We start from the raw sequence: 10063 nt of genomic DNA, 5'->3' as shown, positions 1-10063 counted from the left end.
GCGCGGAGGACAAGGTGACCAGACGGCCTCCGACGGCGCCCTAGAATGAGCCAATGAGGAAGGCGAAAAGGGGCGCGCGGACAAAAAGGCCCGGCGTGGTCCCGGGTCCCAAAGTTCCGTGTTCCGAGCCACAGAAGTTTCTCGGGGTCTTAGAGTGGGCTCTCCCTGCCGTCATCTCCGGATGGTAGGTGGTTTGCGAACGCTGCTAGTGGGTGTGGCTTTTCTTTGTGACAGTACTGTCCCTGATGCGGAACCCGAGCCGGGGGGTGTCTAGCCCTATTGTCAAGTACCTGTGTGACCTTGAGCAAATCTTCTTATCCTCTTCAGGGCCTCACTTATCCCTCTCTGGAAAATGGGCAGTTTCTCAAACCGACAGAAGAAAGGGTCAGAGTTTCTAAGTTATTAACTAAAGGTACTCTGTATCCCCTAGACTCAGAAGTTTGTTGCACCATCTCCTTTCTCCGTTCTCACCCCTCATTCAGCAGCCTTCCATGGCTCCTCAGTGCCTTTAGGAGAAAACCGAGACTTTTTCTGATGAGCTAGAAGACCCTGAATAGTCTAGCCTTAGGCAACATTTCCAGATGCCACTCCTATCCCCAGTCCCCATTCACTGTACACCCTTCCGGGCCACCTTTCCCAAGCCCACAGCCACTACTCAATGCTAAAGTATAACACTAAATTCTTTAAGGCTCTGCTCCGGCTCCTCTCCTGGGGATAGCACGAGCTATCCCACCCTCAAAGCTTCTTGTCCTGGCAATGAGACCCTAGCACAGCCAACAGTCACCCGAGAAGCTACAAGCTAGTATCACCTCCATTTTACAGATAAGGACACTGAGGTTGGTAGAGGGCAATGCACTTGCCCAAGGTCATACAATAAGAAAGTCACAGAGCCAGAACATGAACCTGTCCCACCTTATTCCTGTGCCTTTCATTCTTACCCTACTCTCTCTGTATGCTTCAGAGCCTACCCTATCGGTTAGATTTTTGATTGTTTTGAGGGCGAGGGATGCTGTAATGGATCTGAATCTTGAATTCGAATACAGCTCAGCCCTTTCCTGCTGTGTGACCTTGGCCACAGTGATCATCTTCTTTGAACCTCAGTTTCATCTTCTGCAAAATGGAGATGATAACTGCCTGTTGTTTAGGATTACAGGAGAGTTTGATAAGAACATATATGTAAAGTGACAGGGAGCCTAGCACACAGTACTTTTTATATCCTTTCCATTGTAAGTACTCAAAGTGGGACAGAGTACCTAGAGTTGATGGTTGGGGTGGGGGTTGGGGAGAGTGGGCAGCTTCAGGAGGTTATGGGAGGACCTTAACCAGCAGGAGTAGGCAAGGAAGACTTCTTGGAGGAGGGGATGTCTGAACGAAGATCTAAAGTATAAGTAGGAGATAACCAAGTGAGGAGGGAGCGAAGGGAGAAAGGCAGAGGGCACAGCAAGTGTCGAAGCTTAAAAGTGGTTTTCTTCCTTTGAAAAGATTCTTTTGTGGAACATAGGAGAGGAGTTACGATGGTGACATGGCAGGTCAGGCACACCCATGTACACATGAGTCTCTAGACATACAATCTCTCTTTCATGTATATACACACATGCACAGTCAAGTACAGAGAATCATGTCACACAGATAAACACCAGTACACAGAACTGCAGTGTCAAACTCCTATATGCGCATCCAGAATCACAACACAGACAGCACACAAGTACAAAAAAAAAAATCACAATGCCTCCTACACTCAGGAACACAGAAATCCAACGTAATGAGAAACATACATAAGGCTGAGTCATTTCACCCAGACACTAATACACGGAGGAGGAATTCCAGCCCTCCCCATACACAGGTTCACAGAATTATGCCACAGCGACCCACACAGAACGAAAACGTCAGCAGACACGTGATGTTACATAGACCTACGAAGGAACAGTGTCACCCGCAGAATCACAAATGGACACCCAGTGCACTCACACCCCCTGAAGCAACCCTAGAGATGAGTCAACACACAGAGCTCTGGTGCCTACCAAGGCGAGATCTTTATGGAGGTTTAGCGATGAACGGGTTTCAGAGCCAGCATGGCTGGTCCGGTCCCGCCCCCCTCCCCAGCCCAGCCCAGGTCACCCCCTGAGGGAGAGAGGGGTCAGATCCTTCTCCCCCAGACATAGCACCGATCTGGACAGGCCATCTCGTGATGAAACGATGAGAAGTGCCTTCCAAAAAGGGGAGTGAATTGGGTGCAGAGAGAGAGGCTTTCTCCTGTGGGAGACCAAGAAGAGCACCATCGTAGAAAGAAATCTGGAGAGGGGCGGGGGCATGGGGTGGCAGAGAACTGAGGAGTCCAGGCCTCCTCCCCACCCCGCGATATGTAGACTGGGCTGTGCGTGTGCCTGTGCGGCTGGGGAAGTCTCCTGGATTGTGAGGGAGCCCTGGGTTCCCCAGATACTTGGAGTTAAGGTAAGTATATGTCTGGAGGACTGAGGTGGGGAGTGGAGGGGGGGTCTGGGACAGAGAATTTTTAGGGATATGAGACTGAGAACAGAGAGGCCCATTAGCCCAAGGACCTGGGGGAGTCAGGATCTGGAATGGGAAGGCTTAAGACAGAGGGTAGTAATTGGAGCTAGTTGAGTTGGGTGGGAATCTCAGAATAGAATTAGGAGGGTGGGGTCTGAAATCAAAGAGTTAGAGGTCTTAAGATTTGGAACCAGAGGAATCTATAGGGCAAGGTCCAGATTCTAAAATCACCTGAGTTCTAGAACCACAAGAATGTGGATCTGAAATCAGAGGCAGTTGGGAGGCTGTGAGATCTAGAAGTAGAGATGAAGAGTAAAGACTAGAATTTGAGAAAATCAGAAGACCAAGTTCTAGAACTAGAGGGATTTGGGCGAGCTTAATCCTAGAACCCAAAGCTTAGAGCTATAAGGTCTAGAACCAGAAACGTTCATAAAGCAAGGTCTGTAATCAGAAGGTGTTTGAAGGCTGAGTTCCAGGTGCAGGGTAATTTGGAGTCATAAAATGTGGAATAAGAGGGAATTGGAGATTTTAAGGTCTAGAACCAAGGGAATTTCTAGGACGAGGTCTGAAATCAGAAGACATTTAAAGGCAGTTTCTAGGACCAGAGAAGAGAGAGATAATCAGATCTGGAATCAGAGTCTTGTAAATTTCAAGACGTAGAGGTTTATATACAGTCCAGAACCAATAAAGAAGCAATAAATCTCTACCTCATGATAGAGATCATGAGGACTAGAGTGAAGGAGAACTGGAATGTGGTGTCTAGTTCAGAAAGTACTAACTATAAGCTCAAGACATAAAACTCCTATCTTCCTTTTGATGGGAAAAGCAAGTCTCAAGTCTAGAGTTGAAAAGGAACAAGCTGGGCATCGTGAATCAAAATGATCTAGACGTTACAGATCCTGGATTTCTACAGAAGTGCATCAAAGATCAGGAAGAGTAGCACCGATTGAGAGCTTGGGGTTGTGAGGTACAACATCAGAGGAAATCTTTGGTCTTAAGAGCTGGAATCAGCAGGAGTGGAAGCATGTGCCATTGGGAACAAGGGAGAAGTGTGGGAAGGGCTCTAGAACCAGAGGAAGGCAGAGTGAGTTCTAGAAGCAGAGGATTCTGGTGGTCCTGGGCCAGAGGGGGTTGGAAGTTGTGAGCCATAGAACCAGACAGCTTTGGAGACTGTGAAGAAGAAAGAGTTGGAAAGTGTGAACTCTAGAATGAGACAAAGCTGAAGACTGGGAGACCTGGAATCCCAGTGGCTTGGAGGATAGGAGAGCTAAGGCAGACCACACTGGGCATCGTGCAGTCTGGAACCAGAGATGGATGGGGGCGGGGCACACCATCTAGAAACAGAGAAGGCCTGAAGTTTGTGGTCTAGAACCAGAGAATGTTGACGGTGTGCAGTCTAGAACCAGAGGAGGCTGGGAGCGGCACAGTCTAGAACCACAGAGGGTCAAAAGCTGAGTGTGGACTAGAACCAGAAAGCGTTGGAGGTTGTATGGTCTGGAAGCAGAGGCTGGAGGCTACACCAGTGATAGGAAAACCAGCGTTGGAGTTGGTGTCCAGATCAGGCTAGAACCAGCTGGAAGTCCAGAGTGGAGGTGTGGGCAGAGCTAGGTGGCTGCTTGGGAGACTAACGGCTCAATGAGAAGTCATGGGGCATGGAGGAGGGGGTGGTTAGGCAGTTAGGCCTGGCCCAGAGGCCCCCCTTTCCCATTGACACCTATGATGAAGTGGGGAGATCAGAGTCCCACATTCTTATAGACAGACCCCAGGCAATTTGTAGCATTTAAAAACATACCATGAAAACAACAAAAATAAGAGTGAAAGAAAGGTGGATAGAAACATGAATATGATTATCAATACACCCCAAAGCCCAGAAATACAGATCTGGACCCCAACCTCCCCCACCCCTAATTACCGAAAATAAAGCCGAGAGAGTTGAAGAAAAGGATGAGGTAACCAGGATTGAGAACCTCAAGGGAAGTCCTGAGTGAAGCAGGAGGGGGCCAGGGACCCCCTCCCAGAGGTCACTGAGCTGAGACCACCCCCAGAGCGCCCCCAAATGGTGGGGGGCGGAAGGGTGGGGGCTGAGGTAGGCCCAGGGCGGGCGGGGTCACCGAGAGGAGAGAGGGAACCCTTCTCCGGGCACCGCCATCCTGTGCTTTGGCTGCCGGCTTGGAGTATGGTTGACATCCTTTCTTGGGGAGGAGAAAGGAGATGAGAGGAGCACCTGACTCAGTTGGCCTGGGCCAAGCCTGCTGCTAGCTGAAAGTGGCTCCTGGGCTGGGCCGCATCCTCGTCCGGATAGAGAGAGAGCAGGGAGGGGCCCGGGCCTGTGGGGGAAGATGGAAGGAAAACCAATGGGGAGTTATCACCCCAACCCGTCTTCCCTCCCAGACAGTTAAAAGCCTGACCACTGGGACGTCCAGAATCTGCTTTCCAATGTAGAGGACCCGGGTTCCACCCCTGGTCGGGGAACTAAGATCCCGCATGCTCCTCAGTGCAGCCAAAAAAAAATAAAATGGCAACCGTCCCACTGCCAAACTCCTTTCCGCCTGATGCACTGTTTTCCCCCAGTGGCACTGGTTTTCGTTATTTATTTCTTTGTTCTGGACTGACTGTCTCACTAGAATGTCAGCTCTGTGAGGGCAGGGAGTTCTGCCTGTTTCGCTTCCAGGTATGTCTCCAGCTCCTCGGACAGCACCTGGCAGTTACTGTGTGTTCAGTGAATATTTGTTACACGTATAAAGGAAAAGAATGAATTGAGGGACAGTGACCGTGGCTGAAACGGAGGATGTGATGCAGAGTGTCTGAGATGAGGCAGCAGTCAGACCCCACGGAGACTAGAGTCCAAGCTGAGGGCCTCCCTCTTTCTGAAGGGCACTAGGGAGCCTTGGAAGAGCTTTGAGCAGAGGAAGACCAGGGTCAGATTCGTGCTTTGGAAAGCTCCCTCTGGCTGACGCCTAGAGGTTTCAGGTGGAGCCACGGCTGTTGACAGTGAGGCTGGGGCCACACAGACACAGCAGCTTGTCCCACTCTGCGGGGGGGCTCTGAAAACAGCATCACCGCAAGGGCGAGCTTTCTTGAGTGTTTCTTATGAAACCAGTCTCGGGAGCATCTCTACAAGTCCTCAGAACATCTCCTTAAAGTGTGAACTCTTACAATAGGCCCTCACAGAGGGGCTTCCCAGTTGGTGCTAGTGGTTAAGAACCCGCCTGCCAAAGCAGGAAACATAGGTTCAATCCCTGGGTCGGGAAGATGCCCTGGAGGAGGACGTGGTGATCCACTCCAGTGTTCTTGCCTGGGAAATCCCAGGGACAGAGGAGCCTGGCAGGCTACAGTCCATGGGGTCGCAGAGTCGGACACAACTGAGCAGCTGAGCACACTGTCACTAACAGAGGCGGGAAACCGAGACTCTAGAAGCAGAAACCGTCTCCCAAGGTCACAAGCTGGGAATGACCAAGGCGCAATCAGACAAGGGCTTGGGGAGACCTGGGCTCCGCTTCCACCTCAGGGGGCAGCTTTGGCCAGCCCCTGTCTCCCTCAGGGCCTCTTCTTTCCTCCCACGGTGCCTCCCAACCCCCGAGAAAGCGGGAGGGGCTCTGTTTCCACATGTGCAGGCACTGACACCCCATCACCACCCTCAGGATCACCCCACCTTCTCTCAGCCAGCTAAGGCACCTCTCACGGGAGACAGGGACCCAGGGCCCATCTACCCAGGTTGCTACTCACCCAGGGGCTCATTCAGTTCCAGGAGGTGGGTGCTGGGATCCTGCCGGCTCCCTGGGGCTGGTCCTCCCGTCAGAAGGAAGCTCTAGGGGACAGAGACAAAGCCACCGTCATTACCATCATATCCAAGGAGGCAGGATGGTGCAGTGCTTAAGGGCACCGTGGGGCTCAGTGGCCACTTATCAGCTCTGTGACCTTGGGTGAGCTGCTGTCCCAGACATGCTCTGCAGCTCCTTCCAGAGCCTTGTTCTTCCCTTCTCCTGGGCCCCAGCAAGCTACCCTGCTCCCATGGACTCCATCCAGGTGCAGCCTTGCTGCTCCTTGTTTGGGTTTTTTTGCTCCTTGCTTTCCTTTGGGTTTCATGTGATGGGAGATAACCAGCAGGTGGGAGGAGGAAGACCAGGGGTATTTGATCTTTTAGCTGCTTCCCTGCTGGCTTATCATGGGTTGACTCTGTCCCTCCACTGAAGGTTTCAGCTCTTACAAGGTGGACCCTACTCTCTCAAGGATTGGGTCACCACCCCCTTGCCCTGTGCCTTCAGGCTAGAGGTGGTGTTGCTAATCCCAGGGTCTTGCCCACACCTTTACCCACAGTCCTGTTACTGAATTCTCCTTAATACCCCATTTGAGCATGATCTCTGTGTCCTGTCCAGACTCTGACTGATAGAGTTGTTTAACCTCTTGAGTGTAAATGTGATTAATAATAATTGGGAATTCCCTGGTGGTCCAGTGCGCTTTCATTGCTGAGGGCCCAGATTCAATCCCTGGTCAGGGAACTAAGATCCCACAAGCTGCCTGGCATGGCCAAAAACAAATAAATAAATTTAAAGAAAAAACTTTAAAATAATTATTACTATTCAAGAGTGGCTGTAGGGATTGAATAATTTACTCATGCTAGGCATTTAGTGTAGTCAGCATCTGGCACATGGTAGATACTCAATAAGTAAGAAACTGTTGATATTATCAGCCTTTATCAACCTGATATTATACCCTCATGTTCAAACAGCTCTGTTCAGACTGAGAATTCAGGCTTTTGGTTGGTTGGTTTTTATATGACCGTGTATCAGCAGCCCACTAAGGAGCAGCTAAGGGCCTGACTTCGTTGCGTCTCATGCCAGTCCTATGGGATGTAACTGTCCCCGCTCTGCAGACGAGGAGACTGAGGCTCAGAGTGGTGACAGCACCCACACACCCAAGGTGTCAGAGTTATTAGGTGACAGACCTGGGATTTGAACCCAACTCAGTCTGACTCTAGTGTCTGTACTCTTAAAGCTACACTAATAATCCAAGGCCAGGACAGCGCTGGATTTGCCAGGGGGTGGGGGGAAGGGGGAGGAGGAGTGGTTCCCATGGGAGGTGAGGTTTCCTACAGATATTCACCCTTGTCATTTCTCCCCTTACTTGGCTTATTTTTATCTTCTTAGCACTTACCACCAACTTAACATCTCTTTGCAAAGCCCTTTCATACCTATTTGCCTGAGCCAGCAGATCAAGGTCCTGCCCTTGATGGGATGACCGACCATCCATTTGACCTTCAGCCAACCCCTGCCCCCCTTGTTTTTCCATCTCTGAAAACAGTAGGTTTAAGCCTCTCTGGTTCTGAGGGCCAGAGAATCCCACGCAACCCCACACATACCAGGCTGAGGGGAGGCAACAGGAAGTTTTCGGGTTCTAGGCTGGGGGGCCGTTTGGGGGGCCTGATGCCCAGGAACTCCACCTTCTCTGCCTCGTCTTCTGAGCTCGGGACCAGGGCCCTGCAGGGAGACAGGCAAGAATCTCGGGGCCCAGCAAACCTGGGCAGGTGTGGGCCCCAGTATGCGCAGTGAGGAGCATCCATTCACTCCCCCAAGCACCCGTTTGTTCCTGTACTCATACACCCACCAGTCCATTCATTCGTCTGTCAATGCAACTTCCCATTCATCTATCCAGTGACCCATCACTCACCCACATACCTGTACAGCCTCCAGCCATCTGACCTTCCATTCATCCACCTATCCATCCATCCACCTACTATACTCACTAATTTTCTCCCTCTCTCATTTCACAGATCCTTGTTAGGTCACAAATCCTGGATACAGGTACCCACTGTATCCAGCTCCAGGCTGAGAGTCTTGGAAAATAATGAGATGTATCCATGAAAGCCTCGTAAGAATAGTTACGAGACCACCCTGGAGACTAATGGGCTCATGCCTGCAACTTGAAGAGCGGAAACTTGGGTATTAATAATAGTGATCCAGGGGGCTTCCGTGGTGTCTCAGTGGTTAAGAACCAACCTGCCAATGCAGGAGACACGGGTTCGCTCCCTGGTCCGGGAAGATCCCACATGCTGCAGAGCAGCTAAGCCTGTACACCACGACTGTTGAGCTTGCACTCCAGGGCTTGGGAGCGGCAACAGCTGAAGCCCAAGTGCCTAGAGTCGGGGCTCCACAGCAAGAGAGGCCACCCCAATGAGGTGACCAAGCACCTCAATGAGACTAGCCCCTGCTGTCTGCAGCTAGAGAAAAGCCCAGGCATCAATGAAGACCCAGCACAGCCAGAAATAAAATTGTTACAGAAAAATAATGGTCTAACATCTCTGAAAGGGGGACACGGAGCCTCTGAAATTATACGTGAAATCGTGTGTCAGTATGTGTGTGTGTCAAGTTTCTTGGGAAGAGTTCGTGGCTTTCAGCAGATTCTCAGAGGTGTTTAGGAAACTTGGTTCTGGACAGCTTCTCTGACACCATGGCAGTGTCCTCTTCACTGTGACAAAAACTGTCACTAGGCCAGAAATACGTCCTAAAGGAGAGGTTGGCTGGTGGGATGTGGATAAACAATAAGAACCGTGGAGGGAGCTCCAGAAGGAGGGCACAGCCCAGACAAAGACATGAAGATGGAAACAAACATGGCAAGTGCTGGGGACATCAAGGGCCTGGCTGGAACAGAGGTCAGGATGGGAGGAACAAGGAGGGGTGAGGCTGGAAGTAGGGGGCAGGAGAAAGATGGGGTCAGGGACCTTCTCTCTACCTCCCTTTTATCTACCCCGGCCAGGGATTGAACCCGTACCCTCGGCAGTGAAAGCACAGAATCCTAACCACTGGACTGCCAGCGAGTTCCCTCTACACTGCCTTTGTATCCCTGCTCAACTGCAGCTCACCTCTTCCGAGCCCCAACCATGGGGGAGGATGCTGAGGGGTCCCCTCTGGAAGGGCTGGAGCAACTCAGCCGGGGGTCACTCCCCCAGCGGGGCAGCAGGGAGGTCTCAGGGGTTGGGGGCGACATGCCGTGGAAGCTCCGAGCACGGGGCCGGGGAACAGCCCCTGGAGGTCTGTGGTAGGCCCTGGGTAGCTGCTCGCTGGAGTTGAGCTGAAAGTCATCATCCATGGAGATGTAGGGGGCCAGCATCTCCAAATCCAGAGCATCGACGTCCTGCAGAGGGCAGGAGGGAGTTAAGAGTGTGAGCTTTGGCCTTGGGTGGACCTGGGCTGGAGTCCCAGCTCCACCACTTCTGTGTGCCTGAGGTCAAGGGTCTGAGCCTCAGTTTCCTCATCTGTAAAATGAGCAGAAGGACTCTGTGGTAGCCAGTTGCCAAGATGGCCCCCAAGGATCCTCACCTCTTCGTATTTAGGCCCTAGTTTAGTCCCCAGCTACTGTGTCCAGTCAATCCTAAAAGACATCCACCCTGAATATCCACTGGAAGGACCGGTGCTGAGGCTCCAACACTTTGGCCACCCAATGCCAAGAGCCAGCTTATTGGAAAAGACCCTGATGCTGGAAAAGATTGAAGGCAGGAGAAGGGGGCGAATGAAATGGTTGGATGGCATCACCAACTCAATGGACATGAGTTGGAGCA

General features: G+C 51.5%; 1 protein-coding gene across 3 annotated transcripts in view; it reads right to left on the bottom strand.

Annotated features, from left to right (window-relative positions):
* Nucleotides 2010–10063, bottom strand: part of HIF3A (hypoxia inducible factor 3 alpha subunit) — a 31478-nt gene continuing 23424 nt past the window's right edge. For 2 of the 3 annotated variants that reach the window (XM_018062641.1, XM_018062640.1), the window contains 4 exons: nt 9368–9639; nt 7868–7985; nt 6235–6316; nt 2010–4835 (listed from right to left, as the gene is read on the bottom strand). In XM_018062641.1, coding sequence (XP_017918130.1) covers nt 4738–4835; nt 6235–6316; nt 7868–7985; nt 9368–9639 — 570 coding nt within the window. In that variant the 3' untranslated portion in view covers nt 2010–4737. The remainder of the gene's footprint in view (nt 4836–6234; nt 6317–7867; nt 7986–9367; nt 9640–10063) is intronic. The other variant, XM_018062642.1, reaches the window with a different exon arrangement.

The sequence above is a fragment of the Capra hircus genome, chromosome 18 (assembly GCF_001704415.2).
Source record: "Capra hircus breed San Clemente chromosome 18, ASM170441v1, whole genome shotgun sequence".
Lineage (NCBI taxonomy): Eukaryota > Metazoa > Chordata > Mammalia > Artiodactyla > Bovidae > Capra > Capra hircus.
This window is presented reverse-complemented; position numbering and strand designations above follow the sequence as displayed.